At 41.2% G+C, this 18,254-nt stretch overlaps 1 protein-coding gene across 1 annotated transcript in view; it reads right to left on the bottom strand.

Moving 5' to 3' along the window:
* Positions 1–10,097: 10,097 nt before the first annotated feature.
* mao (monoamine oxidase) overlaps positions 10,098–18,254 on the bottom strand; it is a 30,923-nt gene continuing 22,766 nt past the window's right edge. Inside the window, exons 7-15 of the mRNA XM_054615671.1 lie at positions 16,532–16,681; positions 15,202–15,361; positions 15,017–15,113; positions 14,719–14,772; positions 14,568–14,625; positions 14,380–14,477; positions 13,786–13,897; positions 13,415–13,477; positions 10,098–13,318 (exon numbers count right to left, since the gene is read on the bottom strand). Of these exons, the coding sequence (XP_054471646.1) occupies positions 13,163–13,318; positions 13,415–13,477; positions 13,786–13,897; positions 14,380–14,477; positions 14,568–14,625; positions 14,719–14,772; positions 15,017–15,113; positions 15,202–15,361; positions 16,532–16,681 (948 nt within the window). The 3' untranslated portion in view covers positions 10,098–13,162. The remainder of the gene's footprint in view (positions 13,319–13,414; positions 13,478–13,785; positions 13,898–14,379; positions 14,478–14,567; positions 14,626–14,718; positions 14,773–15,016; positions 15,114–15,201; positions 15,362–16,531; positions 16,682–18,254) is intronic.

The raw sequence follows: 18,254 nt of genomic DNA on the forward strand, positions 1-18,254 counted from the left end.
TTTCTGAGAGCGCAACTCAGCGAGCTGTGAATTCATCATCAGCGCCTCTCCACTTCATTTTGTATGTAAATAGACGTCTGTTATCAGCCTCTCAGGTTGGGAGGGGCGCCATAAACTAGATATGAGAAAAACATTTTCATATTCACTCAACTGCTTTCCACCACTTGAATTCAATTAGCGGGATAATGGATGCATTCACCCTCTTCTCACAGGTTCTGAATAATAAAAAAGAAATCCAATTGGGTTTATAATTGAGTGCATTTTAATCAGCCTCTGGGGGGATGGATCTCCAGGGGGTCCTGTGTGTTTTTATGTGTGTGTATTTGTTTGACAGTATATGTGTGTTGTACTTTAAGGTGAGGTAAGGTTCTTTGGTAGCCTTTTCATTTGCCTCAATTTTCTTTAAGGTTAATCTTGGATTTTTTGAATGTATTCATGTTATCTTTGGCCAGACGTATATGTCCCTCTCAATTGGTGAACTTTAGTGATCCTTTCAATTTACCATTAGCATCAGGTCAACATTTTCATTTGTCAAGTACTTTGGTTTATGACCAAAGTACTTGACTTGACAATAATAATGTTAAGTGCTAATTAGCCAATGTTAGCATGCTTCCATGTTAAACTAAGACGATGAACATGGTAAACATGATACCTTCTGAACATTAGCATATTTTCAGGGTCAAAGATGGAAGTTGGAATTTCCCAGTAGATAATTCCAAGTTCTGACATCCAAGAATTCAAAGTGCATGCAGAAATGTAAACGGAAAAAATTGCTGACCGGGACAAATTATTGTTTTGATGTCAAGGATTTAGAGGAAAAACGATGCATGAGGTAACATACAGCATTATACATTTTATTTATAGACTTACATTTATGTGCAGAACAGGTTAAACTATATGACAGTATGTATTACTTTTATTAAATTCAGGCAAATTAATACAGCTTTTGTTGCCTTTTATATTGATGGTTTACCATTTACAGGCTGCTCTTCAGTGGGTTGTGTAACGTCAGAGAGAGGTGGAGAGAGGTTTGCTGTGAAAGGGAAGGGTATCTATGCCGGGCAGCTGATTAGGGAATAGGAAACAAGTGTGCAGGTGAGTGATGAAGTCAAGTGATCACTATTGCAGGGCAACAGGGGAATAACAGGCTTTGCCATGATGGGAGTAACTGATAAGCAGACGGACAAGAGGGAAATGTAGCTATTTATTCTCCTACTTGATAAATCAGCCAGATGAAACTTGCATAAAATGTTTAAATAAATATCCAGATATTAAAAAAATGTGTCCAGATCTGAGTTTTGGTGTGTGGCAAACCCTTTTCCTCATTTCACATTCTCCGCTCACTTGTCACCTCGAGGGCTCTGGTTTAAATTAAGCCATTTGGATGATGAGAGAAAGTCAAGATATATGAGCCTGTAACACTCAAACGAAGATTTCTCATCATGAAATACCATTAAGTGTGCCCCCCAAAAATAGCTAACTTGCTTAACTCTCTCCGTGCTGCAGTAAGGGTTTTTCAGTAAGATCACATCTCCTTCCTCTTCTATCTGCTTACGAACACTTTCCTCATCATTTGAAATAATCTGCTACTGTATATCTCTCACTTAGATTGCGCGACCAAAATAGTGCATTGTCCCATTTGGTTTATTAGTAATTTTGATGGCAAGTGATTGCAACTCCACGAAAGCACTCAAGTGAGGCATCAAATTATCATGAACAATGTCTCTGCATACGACACGGAGAAAATGCAGGCACATTATTTTCGAGAGTCATTCCACTGCTGAAATCAAGTCAAATGCTCATGGACGGCAATTGCAGAATAATGGCCATATACGCCTTGACACACACACACACACACACACACACACACACACACACACACACACACACACACACACACACACACACACACACACACACACACACTCACACACACACACACAGTTGCATTTACGTCTTAAGCACACAACCATGAGAGACAGCTCGGCACAGACGGCTCTGCTGAGGTGTTGTTTGGTGACTAAAAAGGGTGGGGTGATGTAGAAGAGAAGAGACAGACCGTGGATGAAGTGGTGTGGGGTTCACAAAGGTGTGATGGCAGAACATATGGTGGCCTTTTTGTGAATATTGGGAGGCACATGGAGCCCATACATGCAGAGATACGTGTCCTGCAAAGAGATCCACTTTGAAGGTTCTCTTTTTGATATTCAGAGCATTAATGGCAGCAAACAACAATTTGCTATGTAAAGATCTAGTGGAGTAATGTCTACCTGAGCAGAGTTGAGGTCACTCTCTGTGTGTGTGTGTGTGTGTGTGTGTGTGTGTGTGTGTTGCAATCCGAGCTTCTCTGTACCCACACATGCCTATTAGTGCATGTGAGCGTGCACTATTGGCTAGCCCATGGCCGCTGCTCTGCACTGCACTCATGCGACGGTTACAGCTGATTGGCGCCTTAAGCTGAGAGCCGTGAGGAAACAGCAAATAGACTCTGCATTCTGAATTTAGCGTCTTTAACAAGTTATTTAATTCAGCAAGATTTTGAACATTCTTATTTTGATGTGTCTATTGCAGAGGTATTTAGATAATTTACGTAAAGGAATACTTCACCTACAAAATTACCATTTGTATGTCAATTACTCCCCCTGTTTTACCTTGAATTCTTGAAGAAAACTTTTCGCACAGCTCTAAAATAAAAGTGTGCAATGTTTAACTTATGTATTGAAGTAGAAGTATAAAGAAGCATGGGATGGATATACTTAAGTAAAGAACAAGTACTTCACAGTATTAAAGTAAATATACTTAGTTGAACAAAATGGGCATGTTAATGTAATAATTTTCTTTTTTGCACAATATGGTCAGCCAGCATCTAGATTTTATGGATGTGCATGTGCTTTCTGTTAATTTCACTTTCACAACTTTATGGATGAGCAGTCCTACATTTCTGGAGTTCCCCTTAAAAACTAAATACGGCCCTAAATGACTTTGGGAAGATGGAAATTTTTCTGTTTGTACGGTTTGGTGAGTTTGAATTAAGAGCAACATCCTGCCAAACCAAGTGTGAAAGCAATTGATTCTTTTGGATGCTTTTCTTATGGAGAACATTTAATCCATCCCAACAGCCCTCCACACGCTCCTGTTCACTCCGACCACACAAAAAATACTCACATTATTCAATTCAAACTATGGCCTCTTTGATAAATTTCAATTAAATGATAGAATATTTACATAATGCACTTTAAAAATGGGCTGTTTACAATGTTCCTCTCACACCAGCCTGAGGTTGAGAAACACATTTTCTCCTCTGACATAATAGAGGCAAGCTGCTCTACAGGTGAGCAGATGGAATTTGATGACATTCTTGCATCTTTGCACTATATGATGCATTTGTTTGCGTGCACACATAACTCCCATCTCCCCCTGCAGAACTGTGCTCTCATGCTGGGTCTTCAGTGAGGCGGAATAATCAAATAACACTCCACGCAGTTAGATTTTCCAATATGATTAAGCCAGGTTTGCCGTTTGTGGAGACTAATTTAAAATGAGTTGTGATTAGCTATTTCCACCCTCTGAGGCATTATGCATTGAAATGGGACACATTTGAACCAGCTGGGAATATGACAGTAGCAGCTGATTCCCTTAAGTGCTTCACTCAAGTGTTGATTTCTCTGCTTTCACTGTAATGGACCGTTTACCTGCACGGACAGGAAACAGGAGAGGAGAGCCTTTTTATTGTTAAGGCAGAGAAAATGAGAGTGAGAGTGAGAGAAAAAAAAAAGGCTATTTTGGGTTCAGGGCTTGTGCTGCAGTCATTTCACTCGAGGGATTAAGACTCAGAATGCCTCCCTCTACTCTCCCTCCACCCTCTCCTCCTTCTTCCCCGCTGCAGCCTTGGGTGGATTTTTACTATTTACCCCAGTTATTTATCACGTTAGAGCCGAGATGGAGAGGCCTGCGGGGCTGGAGAGAGTGACACAGTGGCCAGGGCTCGAAATCAAGACTCTCAGCCTCGCGTAATTTGATTTGATTACACTCTCATCCATCTGTCTTCTCTCCGTTGTCATTCTCACTTCCTGGTTGTGTGGATGTCCTGCAGGGGGAACGCAGGTTGATGCTATACTCGTGTCTCTTGCCAGAGACCTGTCATTTAGAGCGACGTTAAAAGTGCTGGGTCATTTACTTTCACTAGAAAAGTTAAAGTATGTCTCCACCAGCGCCCCACTGGACTCCCTAGAAGCAAAACCAGACGATCAGAACAGACAAAAGACTCTTTTCTTATCAAAGTACCGGAGCAGATTGCCTCATTTCCTCCCCTTCTGTCCACATCTTCCCCTCACCTTTTCTCTCCACTTTCCTCTTGATGTTTCTGCACCATCACCTCCTTTGCCCTCTCCCCCTCCAAAGATCTCACCCCCTCTCTAACTTCTAACTTTTCTTGCCGGGCTCACTTTCTTTTGCGTCCGCGTGCTTTGACAGAGTGAGTGATGTTGATCGTTACTAGGCTCTGATGGCTCCGTATCAGAAGAAATCCTCCTCAGTGCTCCGTCAATGTCACCAAGAAGCCATTCTGAGGCTAATGGTCCAGCTCCAGCTCCGGGAACTTAGTGGAACTAAAAATAACCAATAGACTGCCGCGCTATACTGGCTGTTATGAACACAACGTTTCCTCAAGATTAAAGGAATAGTTAGATATTATTTATAACTACGCTTTAACTCACTGTCTTGCAGAGAGTTAGCTGATTGACACCACTCTCATGTCCGTATGCTGAAGATGAAGATGTATCCAGGAGCAACCAGCTTAGCTTAGCACAAGAACAGGAAAGATAAGATAAGATAAAATAAGATTATTGATCTCAGACAGGAATAGTTTTGTATTTGGACCAGTACAAGGACGGAAATAAATACAGATAAACAGAGAAAGGTAAAACATAAATAATTATAAGTGTATAAAATGAAAACAAGAATAGTTTAAATCAGAATTACAAGTATACAAAAAGTACCAACGACCGGTGGTGTACTTAAATAGTGCCGACAAATAGTCTTGAGTGAAGTGACATAGCGATTCAATAGCAGCCGAAAAGTCAGTGAAATATACACTATATACTATAACATTATACACCAGTTTATATATAATATGATTTAGTTATGATTCTGCTAATCAAACAAGGAGAAACATAGTTTTATTATAAGGTAACGAGATCCGGCCACCAGCATCTCTGACGCTCACTTATTAAAACGTTATATCTAGTTAGTTTACTCCATACAAAAGAGTTAATGCAAAACAACACGCTTTGTAACGCTGGGTTGTTTTTCCTGCTATGCTAAGCTAACCCGCTGTTGGCTGTAGCCTCAGGAGAGTGGTATCAATCTTCTCATCTTCTCAGCAAGAAAACAATGAAGCTCCAAAATGTCAAACTATTCCTTTCAAGTAAGTTCAGAAACATAACGGGCAGATACATGAATATTGTGAACCTTATCTTTCTTCATATCTGTGCATGACGACAAAAATGCTCCATAAATCACCAGGGTGGAGGGCTGGAGGGCTTATTTGTCCTCATCTGGCCAAAGTGAAATGTCTAACAAGAGAGGATGCTGTAATCTATTGAGGATCTTGCAGTAAATCTCGCAGAGGTCCCACCAGCCCAGAACAATAAGTTAGAGAGCCTATAGCGCTGTGAGATTGGGGGGAGCCCTGAACGCCCCAGGCTCATGGCGGGCTCGGATAGCTCCATCCTGGGCCCCTGATTCATGGAGAGCCTGCTGTTGAAGTCAGGTGGGATGTGGAGCAGCGGTGGCTGTATTACCTTCAATATACTGCCTCTGACGGAAGAGCCACAGTTCTTATAAGATGATGACAGTGACTGAAATATAGTCACTGAGAATAAAAAAAAGCATTCGTACCACCTTCTGTTAGCTATTAAAGCTAATGGCTAGCTTAGCATAAGGATGGAAACAGGGGGAAACAGCTAGCCTGGTTCTGTCCAAAGGTAACAAAATCCACATGTCAGCTGAAATAATAGACAAAGAAAGAATAGACAGTGGAATTATCTTTTGACAATATATTCAAATTATACCTGCATCAACAGTTTCAATGTCTACATCTGAAGGATATGTCACAGACATGAAAAAGTAAGTATTTATTTTTTAACTTTTAAAAATAAAACATCTATTAAATGTTTTTCTGTAGAAAGAATCATTTATTTTGAGAACACGTGGCTTTTATTCTGATATATTTAAAGGACAGTGTTGTGGTAACTTGTATGGTTCCATACATATTTGCAGTATCTGCTTTAAGTAGATGATTATTATTTACAAATGAGCCCACAACATTTATAATGAAATGAAACATTCTGGCCATAATGAAAGTCAATTTCTGTGATACAATCTTTCCATCTAACTCTCTGCAAGAAAAATAACCTCAAACTATTCTTTAAAGATCCCTTTCTTAACGACTTGTGACTGCAGACGTGATGGTTTATCAGGGAACCCATTTGTAACTGGGTTACCAACATTGAAACTATTACCAAATACACAGATAAACAACCACCCTAAAGGACATTTCACAACACGGCAACCCAAAATTAGCTCTTATTGATGGCTTGGAACTGTTTTCTATTTTTACATCCCATAAACCTTCTTTAAATTGTGTCCTTACAGTGCTTATATTTACATTAAAAGTATGATTACTGGGGAAACCTGGTGACCTTGGGGTCCCCGGTTGTTGCACGCCGTCCTCTCATCTCTCTCTCTGTCCTCATTTCCTGTTTTCTCACCCCAACATATCTTTAAAGGAGGAGGATTGCTGTGGACAGTTATTGTGTTTCTTCTGTCTCTGTGCACCTCAATAAAAGCAAAAGTACTCTAATGTTTGAAAGGTGCCGAATCCCAAAGCCTCACTGAACCACCACAGTCGAAGAAAGAAACAGTTTTTCATCAGAAGCAGTTATTTTTAGCGAACTCTGTTGCTGCAATTCACCTCGGCGCTCAGGGGAGAGATTCTGCCCCCCCCCCCCGATACCTGTGGACGAGAAAAACAATCTCGCTCCGAGTCTGGGAGTGGGAACATTTAATGGGAGATTGCAGACGATTTCACCGTTGAGGGAACTCGTGGCGGCACTGGTTGTGGCTGGATGGCGGTAAAAGCAGTTGCCTAGGCCACGGCTCCGAGTCCCCGGGCCCCACGACGCCGCCATCTGAATCCAATCCACGGTCTGACGGATTGGGAGGCAAATTGACAGTGTCAGATTTCATATCACAGCAAGCTGCAGAGGGGCCAGGGAGCAGGGATGTGGTCTAATACAGAGAGGACAGTGTGTCTTAAAGTGATGGGGGGGAGACCATCCATGTGTGTGTGTTGGTGTGGTCTTGCTCATGCACGCGTAGTTGCATATGAATTGACAAAAGCAGCAACCCAGGCACCGTCGGCCGTCTGCCCATGCGTCTGCAGTTACACAACCTCTGTGCAGACTGGGGAGCAGATGCAGTTAGAGCCCTGCAGCGTGGGATTGGAAAGTGGTCGCAGTGACTTAGCCCGGTGTGTCACTCAAGGATTGTACAAGCCTCTGGCTAGCACATCTCAGACAGGAGTGATGAGCGCCACATAAGTGCCATATGTCAACCAGCAGAACCAGCCCAGAGACACCATGACTAACCCCCCCCCGTTCAGGATGAATGTGACAGCAGCAAAGCCTTCCCGTGGAGCTCCCTCATGTGTGTTTGTGTGCTCGTAATCAGCAATTAGCATCAAATGAGAGAATCAGGAGAAATAAAAATCAAAAAACAACCTCATGTGCATGGATGACAATGTTTCTTGTTTGCACAGCAGTCTGTGGTGCGTTTGCTCCGATGGTTTTCATCCGCCCTCTAGTGGCTGCACATATACAGTGACTGCAGGTAGATGTCATCGCTTTAAACTGCATATTATTATCTCAGTGCTGACATCCTTATAACTGAGGAACAATCATGATCTATATTGATTTTTACAATTCTTGAATTTATGTGAATGGCCCCGCGGCAGGGAGCTTTAAAGGGGAGATTTAATTAAATACAGAAGAGATGAAAGAGGATTGCAGAGCAGAAGTCCTGGCATAAAGCCACACACACACCCACACACACACACACACACACACACACACACACACACACACACACACACACACACACACACACACAGAGGAGACTATACTGCAGCTACAGTGTATTTTTTTGTCTCAGAGAGCAGATTATCTGGGTAAATCAGGATGAAAGGTCACATGCAGTCTGACATTGTGGTATTGTTTGCTCTCTCCGCTGCCCTGGTGCTTTGCTTTGGTCTCTAAAGACATCAACTCTTGCCGTTGTGTGGCCAGCAGCTCTCCACAGCTGAACATAAGCTCTTTTGGGGTTTTGCCAGAAAATCTTTATGGGCTTCAGTTAATGCACATATGCCCACACACACCCACTCTGCACACAGGGTCTCTCAGTCAGGCTGGAGGGCAATTTTTTTAAGTTACACTAAATGAGAGTATAATGTAAATCACTTAACCATCTGTCTTAATAACCTTTGGCCGCAGCTTTTTTTCACCACGATCCCACTTTTGGCAATTTATCGACTACCAGCTGTTTATTAGCTGCGCTGTAAATTATACAACACTGCTTCTAAAGGCCATAAAGTGAAATACAGTCACAAAGAACTGTGTCGCTCTCATATTTTCAGACGCAGCACTAGAGATGTCCCTTTATAGATGTGTCCACCACTTTTGTCTGGACTGAAATATATCAGCGTCTATTGGAAGGATTGATTAAAGATGTTGTGCAGACATTTATGGTCCCCAGAGGATGACCTGCAGCGCGCTCATCTTTTTAAATATTCTTCTAGCAGTATTTAGACGTGCATAAAACTTTTCAGTGGCAGGCACGAGGTTATATTGCTCGCTAATGTCACACTTGGGTCGGTCCACAAATCAAATAAAGCAAGAGGCAGGCTTTTCTACTTAACCATTCATCCATTCATCCTAAAAATAATAATTATTCTGTATGTTTTGGTTTAAATTCTTGTTTTCAGTTTGGTCAAGTTTGCATTTGTACTACTTTCAACCTGAAGTGGCAGAAGCTGGATGTTTCAACAGGAATTAAATATAATATTTTTGTTTTCATTAGTGTATAATCACCTGAAACTGTAATCATGTTTCCGTTAGCTTAGAATGAGCCCTTTATATCTATATAGGGAGCATGTCTTCTTCACGGAGTCCACCATGTTGCACTGCCATTTTTTCTACAGTAGCACAGAGACACCAAACACTGGATCCAGAGAGAGCCTTTCTCATTTTTTAGGTTACCTGAATGTTTATGCTCGATGTGTTGTTGGTTGCATTTTTCTCTGAAACGCCAGAGGGCATACAAACAAAATGAACTGTGAGGAATAAAAAAGACAACGAGTTTAACCTGCAAAAAGCCATAAACCAACCTCCACAAAGCTGAGGGGAGATTGTGATTAACTCTAAACTCATATCTCATATTCATGAACTACTTTATTACCTTTGTACAAGCCCTGTAAAGAAACAAGTCAAGTATTACATGCATTATAAAGAAACAAAGGTTGAATATTCTGTAAACAATTTGATTTGGTTGCAAAATATATAGTATATACCTGTTTCTAAAGCATCGAAAAACTGCACGACGCTTGTGCCAAGTTCCAAAATTCAAAAGGTGAACAACAAGAACCGCGACCACTAAATGCAACTAAATCCAACACAATTCCCCTTTTAGGCATTGCAACCGACTCAGGTTGGTTTGGAGTGTGTAGACAGTGTAGACAGACTATCGTTGTTTGAGAATTACTGATCATTGTGACAATAAATATACAAAAAAAATCAGCCTCTTGTCCATTTAAACTCTGATTCCTGTATCCTTTCTCCTCCTAAATATATATATGTACTGTATATAAATGTGTCTTCTTAACTCATCCTACGTTTTACTTTAGTAATAAACTGAACTGCTCCATAAATAATTTAACATGAATTGCAGTAGTTTCACCATCTGTTTGGGAATCACTGCCTTAAGTGTACAGAATACATAAAGCTGCATTCCCACCCCAAAAAAAGACACAAAATGATATTCAGTTCAAGACGAGTAAAAGATTTATTTCACATTTTTTTTCCTTTTAAATATCACCAGCTTTGTTTGAGGAATCAAAGACATCAAAGAAGGGGTCACAGGAAGAGTCTCATATGCACGGAGGGACAAAGAGGGACGGAGGAGGAAACAGTCTCGGGTCTCCGGAGCAGAACTGAAGACGGATCAGATACATCGTGACTGCTGATGGTGCAGGTAGTGTTCTGTAGTTTGGGAAGGACGGACTGGGGTAGTGTGCTGGCTGTGTTTGATCACTGAAGTCAGAAACATTTTTAGAAGAAAATGCTTCAAATGTGAGAGCATTGCATGTGCATGTGCTGGGGGAAAAAGGGAGGGGGGGGGGAAGAGACACACACATAGTGAAGCACTGCAATCACAATACAAAACACACAAACAGACTTGGCTTCACTGGAGATGAGCAGTTTGATCAACCCAACAGTCTGAGCTCCATTATTCAGGTCTGACGCTGCGTTTCCCCTCCTGAGTCAGGTTTATACTGAGGACGTAACTCAGGTAAACACAGGGGATGCTACGACATGAAAGGTTTTTTGGACATGAGGACAAACGGGGACATTGGGGGTGGTTTTTGCTCGTCCCTGTGTATCCATGGTTACTGATGATAAACCTACGACCATTGGTCAATCTGAACTCTAATCTCCAGCACAGAGAGTCACACAGGCACTTGAGAGAAATGACAAAAAACACTATGACTTCCATTAAGGCACGACAGATAACTAGACTCACACACACACACACACACACACACACACACACACACACACACACACACACGCACACACATACCGGTCTTTGGGACGAGAACAGTCTCTCAGTCAATCATGTGGTTTTTCTTCACATCTACCTCCAAAATCTTAATTTCCGAAGAAGAAAAAACAAACAAAAACACGTCTCCCACTCTGACAAATGATAATCAAAAAGCCCCCCCCCCCAAAAAAAGCGCAACTCATCTTGGATTGCTGTTGAAGTGCTTGCAATGTGGCCAACAATTACTTTTCACTGCAAATAGTCTGTTGTGTGTAAATTGTGATGCAAGAATTCAGTGTCTACAAATGTCTGCATGATCATGTTTTCTTAAATTTATTTCACCAAGAATTTTCTGTGCTCTTTAACAATTCAAAAATGCACTTGCAACACATACGATACATCTTTCATGATTCAAACTAATCATGTGATTAGTGAAATAATGTAAGTCACACTCTGTTGTTGTTGGAGGCCTTCACAGAGGAACTGCAGGTCTCTAAAAACAGCTTCCAATAATTTCATTTCAAACACTTGGATGTGCTGTTAAGTTAGTTACAACACCTCCCATTGTGTTACTGCAAGTATGAATGAGAAAAAGTAAAAAATATTTAATAGCTTGTGTTATGTAATTTGAAGAAAATACATTCGAAAGCCTCCATTACATTTACCAAAATATATCAGAGCAGCTTGGTAGAACTACATTACCCCTAAATAAAAGTTGAAATGAAAGGACAAGGCTTTTAGTGCGTTTATCTTCCTCTTTTTCTCGCTGTCAACAAATCCCATGGAAACTAACAATTTATTATTCTGTTTCTCAATACTTTCTAACTTCTCTATCCTGTTAGCCCCTAGTTGGTTCCTACTGAAGATTAGCAAATGTGGAAACACAATCAAACAGGAGTGAAAAGTGCATTGGGACTATTTTCAGTCGTGCATTTGGTGGGTTAGAGAGTAAAATGAGGGATTCATTTAAAATGAACTAGTGAAGGTTCTCATATGCCGTACAAATTGTAATGCCTTAAGGGCAAATTTATGATTCTTGGATATAGAAATAAAATGGACTTGGCTTTATGCGTTCAGAGGAGTTGAAAATGTTTCAATTTGAGCAAAAGACTTGAATTCATCCCGGGGCGGTACGACTCCACTTCATAACTGCACAGGGGAAAAGAGATTTAAAGGAGATAAACTGCAGGAAACATTACAGAGAGAAAACTCTCTGTTATTTTTTCTGCGGTTTCTCTCCTCTCCTGGTGAGTTTTCTGAGAGCGGCCAGAATGTGAGCTTTTTTAAATAAACGCATAAAAACACAGCCTGAAAAGCTTAAACCAACTATGCAGTGTAGATGGGGAGTACATAACACTAGTACAGGTTTAGGTTATTATGGAGTATTTGTGGGTGGTCATTTATGTGTGTTTTTAAAAGTAGTTTTTGGACAACAACTCAGCTCCGAGGCACAGATGAAGAAGATTTATCAGGCTTGGGATACACAGACACACTTAATAAAAATAAACAATAAAAGTATTGATAGGATTGGTTGACAAAAAGAAAAATACAGAATATCACCATCTTTATCCTTAAACCTTCTATGTGATTTTATAACGGGCAAACACTCGATTCTATTCTGATGTTACTGGAAATTAACAAACAGCTACAGCTGCTTGGCCAGAATAAATTAGCACCTATAACCAGCAGAGGTAATTAGACACAGCGGACACACACACACACACACACATCCACACACAGTTTGTACACAACTGACAAACTCACACTTGCAAATGCATGCTCACCAAAGCATGTGTGCATGCATACAAACACAGCTCATACACACACAGAAAGCATGAAGAGTTAGTGAACTCACATGTAATCAAGGACGTGAATGTCATTGGCAATGTATGGAATATTCATCGTGATATATTTATATATATATATATATATATATAGTCATATATATTTCCTTTTTAAAATTGATTCTGCTCTTTTTCCTTCATTGGTTTCACAAAATCTGAATCTCAGATTAACAGTAGATTTAAACTGAAGTGATTTCTTCTTCTCTCCTCTCACACTTGCATTTCTTAACTTCTAATCAGCACATTACTTTGTCTCACTCTCTCTTTCTTTTGTGAACAGACAGTGCACAGAGCGTCGGTGCATTAGTGTTTTTGTGTGACCAGTGTTTCTTAAAACATCCTATACTCGATGCAGTTAACTACTTTTAAAGTTTGAGCTGTAAAGTAGTGCACTAGAAGTACAGGAGTGTCTATGGGAGAGATGCAGAGGAGTGGGATGAGGTTTAACTCCGGGGCAGGAGGCCCTTCTTGTAGGCCACCACGCCGGCTGCAGCGCCAACGGACAGGAAGGCGGAGATACCAACGAGCTTGATGAGACCGCTGACTGAAGGCATGTTTCTCTCCCAGAAGTTGGTGACAAAGGGGAGCGCTGGGACTTCCTGTTGGAGGGACGGAAGGAGGAGAGGAGTTTAAGTTTAACCTTTGAGTTTAATTTGGTCCCCCCAAAAATATATATTTAGAAAGATTTCCCTCACCACAGACTCAGGCTCCGCCTTCCAGATCTGACTCTGGGGGATTAAATTCATTGCACACATGACCTGCAACAGAAGACGTTGGTTGTTAAGTCAGACCGCTCAAGATTTATTATAACATGACATGCATTTGAGTCCGGTAGCTTGACCCTGCTAATGTTTTTCCCTGGAACAAATCTCTTAAACTCTTAAACTAAGCAGATGCACTATGACGCATTTAGGTCACTAGTCGGTAACACAGACTCCTAATTGTCGTCTTTCCTCCTGCAACAGATCCCAGAATGTTTCCTCACAAATAACTATTTTTGATGATATTCAAAGTAAAACAGAAAGCTCGAAAGAGCAAATATACTTTGTCAACTCCACTGTCTGACCTCTCTGGCTGCTCTCTCTCCGGCCTGCACCGCCCCCTCCATGTAGCCGCTCCATTCTGTGGCCGTCTCTGTGCCTGCAAAGTACAACTTGCCGATTGGCTCCCTCAGCACCCTGCAGACCGGAAAAGACAAGAGAACATTAAAAGGTTATTGAGTTTATAAAGTGGAACTTAATTAAATTAGTCTCCACAGAGCACGACTACTGCATAAAACCAGCTGCAAGTACATTTTATTACTGCATAGCACTGTTTTGTGTAAATAAATCTTTCATGCAAAGCTGCAGTTTCTTCTTCCAGATGAATCAGCTGATTTAAAAAAAGCTTCAAAAACTGACTGAATTTCATTGCTATGTTTTTTTTTTTTTTTTTAATGGTCTTAATAACTTCACAACAGTCGGCTTTAAAGAACAAAAAATACTTTTTAAGATGAATGAAACTAGAATTGTTGACACACTAATTCAATGGAATAACAATTTATCTAAAAACATGAAAATGAGCAAATGTGAGGACAAAAGTTTCTGTTGGACAGCGAATAAATTGAGCATTTTGACACAATAATACTGTGAGCAACTTCATCTGTGTGTGTTTAACTTACTTGCCGTACTGGGTGAGGATTCCTGGGGGGTAGTAGGCCGTGTAGCAGCCCCCAGAGTACTCCTCTTCACACCAGTTCTTCTCCTCGTAGTGCACCGGCTGACAGACACAGGGAGACACATGAACTAGTGATGCATTTCCACTGTAGCAGAGCAATGTTTCATTAGTCTGTTTCTAATAAAAACTCACATGCAGAGCCTTGTCTGAGCCCAGCACTCTGGAGTAGATCTCGCAGATCTTCTTCAACCTGAACACAACAAGACAACGTGTTTGGATTAAACCGCTGTAGCAGTTTGTATAAATGTATTAACCCGCTGTGTCGTCTCCACTGTGCACCTACCTCTCCTCTTTGGTCAGCCCCGATAGCTTTCTGCACTTGCGGGCAAGGATGAATCTGGAGGAGAGGAAGAGGAGAAATGTTATCCACTAGAAAACATTCCACTGCAGGGAAGAAGAAATTCCAGTTACATACTGTCCACACACTTTTGGTCTTTATGTCTTTTTTTTTTCCACTGAAGGGAAATCTTAATTCTACACCATACAATGATATATTAGACATTAATACCTTCTTATATGTATAAAGGAAGAACACTATATTATGTATATTTGATATTATCATTAGTTTTTTATATTATTACCCCATAATGGCGGGTATGTCCCCATCAGGCTTTGTGTCATCCAGTGTCAGGCTGATGGGAGCGCCTTCCTCTTCGATCACCATAGTGCCACAGTAACCTGGTGACACACAGGTGTGAAACAAAGAGTGTAAAACATAACAATACAACGTGTACTTCAGGGTTCCCCGATTCTTTTTCCTGCGTACCCTTTTTCCTCCAGAAGTTCTCCTTGTAGTAGACCATGCACTTGATGACGGAGCCCATGGGGACGCGGCTGATCAGCTGGTTCCTCAGCGGAGGCAGCTCGGGGTTAAAGTGCATCTTCAGGTTCAGACTGGGAGGCGTGGCCACGATCACGTACTTGGCCTGAAACAAAGACACACTTTATAACTTAAAAAAAAAGGGAGGTGATGAAAACACAAGCAGGACAGGGAAGTGTGGGCTTAATCACATGGCTGCAGGTTGCCAAGCAACCAGTAGATGGCAGCACAGAATAATATTACCAGCTGCACGTTGTGATTCAGACTGTTGGTGGAAGAGTTATGATGGTACATTTATGATTATTGTCTCAAAGGACTAAATTATGTCACATTATGTAGTGTGCAAGAACTGCATGTGCTATATCATCAATACGTTTACAATCATAGCAAATATGGCTGCAGTGCTGGAAGAACAACTCGGATTGTTTGCTTCGGTAAAAAGTACCAATGCATAAAGTAAAAATAATGTACAACTTGTACTCAAAGTACTCGTTCTGCAGAAAAATGACCCCTGAAACTGATAAATAATGACGTCATGGATAGTTCATACTGATGCATCCATGCATAAGAAAGGTTTTAGTTTAAACTACAATATAAACTGTTGAGAAGTTTTGTCAAGTGGTTCCCAACCTAAAGGTCAGGCCCCTCCAAAGAGGTCATACGATGATTAAAAGAGGAAGAAAGAAAAATAGAAAACATAGTTTTACTTAACAAATCTTGGGATTTTCCTTTAATTCTTGTTTTGGATAATTTGACCTCAGTTATTAAAATGAAACTATGTGAGACCTTTAAGGGAAAAATGTATTTTTTGTGGACGTGGCCATGGGCAAAAACTAGACAAAGATTTGTATTTGTAAGTAGTCACAAGGCAAACAAGTTGGGTCAAGAGGCGAGTGACGTAACCCTCTTCGACTCAAAGAGGGTTACGTCACTCGCCTCCGACCCAATATTCACTGTCGTTTTTTTTCACCATTTTAATAACTCCCTCTTGGATGAGTGTTCACCCTCTAGCACCTGGTTTTTAGACGCGCCACAAACCAAGGAAAATGAGAAATATAGAGTCACACATGTGTCATAAGTCAGGACTGAATGATTCTATACTCTGTTTTTCCAGGAAAATTCTCCTCATTGTGACTTTAACAAGTATTTCATAAGTGTATCACGTGTTTTCTTAAATGTAAAATCTTTAAAAAAAGTGCTTCAGGAATGTAGTTGAGTAGCACAAAATGGAAATACTCCATCTCTTTCCACCCCCGTATGGCTGTGACATGCTTACTGTGTAGGTCTGCTTGTCCAGCGTCTCCACCACCACCATGTCTCTGCTCTGGTCGATCCTGTAGACCGGAGACTCCAGCTTCACTCGGTCTCCCAGCTCTCTGGCCATGCACTCGCTGATCTGACTGGAGCCGCCTGCAAACTTCCTCTCCTGCAGAGGTGGACGGAGAGAGAGAGCAGGGGTCAGTCACCGGCGCCATCACTACAACCACAGAGTGCAGATGCAGCTCTGGTTCAGCTTGTTTCATGCTCTACTTGAAAGTTTCACATTTCTTCTATCTGGTCTGATCTTTCTCAAAGTACGACTCATACAAACATTTATGAGTCAAGCTGATAAGATCTGTTGATTTATCCTTCTGTTTCAATCCAGTTATCCTCAATCCACCCTCTCTCCTTCACTGCATATTTCAACATCTTAAACCAAACAAGAAAATGCGTTTTCAAAGCTCAGGCCAGCAACTGTTGAAAGATGGAGAGGACTGAGGGGGTGGAGGAGATTATGGGCTGCCAAAGCTCTGATAAACAACATTAAATAGACATTGACCTTTACCATATGGTTCGTGTCAACATCTCTCTGCTTTCCCTGATTAGAAACACATTGTGTGCACGCCACCGTGTGATTTGGATGAAATGTTTTACTGCCAGTCGCCGTGAAAATTCTGAGCTAAACCCAAATGGATCCTGGCAGTGAAACAAGGTGAGTCTGTGTTTGTCTCGTTTGATTAAAGGAGAGTTTGAGTTTTTTTCAGCTTCAGAGGAAAATTGCTTTGAGAGTGAAGATCTCCAACGTGCCTCCATGTGCAACACTTTACGCCTTACATGTATCTGGGCAATTTTGTAATCTCACTCTGACGACGAGGGACAAGACAAAAAAAAATCTAGAGCATCATTGTCGCTTTTTTGAAGATGATGGTACACAGAACAAGGGTTAGTTTGATATGTGCACCACAAAGGGAATCTGCTCTCTCTCTCGTTATGCTTTTACTTGGTACTCCCCCCTCTGGGTGCTTCTTTCTGCTCATATCTTGCATGTTTTTGTTCAACTGACAAACGGGTTCATTAGCCCGTTCATCATCCTCAGCTAACAAAACCTTAGTTTAGACAGTCACGCTGAAGATTCATTCAGTCAAAGGTTACATTGGTTTGATTGGAACAAACATAAGGCACGTTAAACATGATTACACTGTGCATTAGCAGAGGAATTCCCCTTACACATGTAATAATAATAATAATAATAATCAATCCTTTATTAGTCCCAATGGACTCTCTGCTCTGAACAGAATATCAGATCAAATTTCTGCTTGTGTGTAAGTACTGTGCGCACACACACACACACACACACACACACACACACACACACACACACACACACACACACGTATGAGCCTATAAACAACTGTGCAAGCAAATGGGAAATGACAACAGGACTGTCCCTGTTTACCTAAACACAATCCCCTTCCTCCGTAGCTATGGCAACAGGGACACTCAGCCTGAGAAAGTACGACGGCAGAATGGACTCCCCCAGCACGCCAAGAAAACAGCTTTTGTTTGGCTCATAATTATGCGAGGTGGATCAGCAGCAGACTAAGGTTAAACTAAGCTAATGTTTTAGGGAGGATTTAAGGGACTGTGGGATCTTTCACTGATGCTCAACTTCCTGGTTTGCATGAGTGAATGTATTTCTGTGGGCTACAAGGAGCTTAAGTCCTGCACCACATCTTGGC

This window comes from Anoplopoma fimbria, chromosome 16 (assembly GCF_027596085.1).
Source record: "Anoplopoma fimbria isolate UVic2021 breed Golden Eagle Sablefish chromosome 16, Afim_UVic_2022, whole genome shotgun sequence".
Classification (NCBI taxonomy): Eukaryota; Metazoa; Chordata; class Actinopteri; order Perciformes; family Anoplopomatidae; genus Anoplopoma; species Anoplopoma fimbria.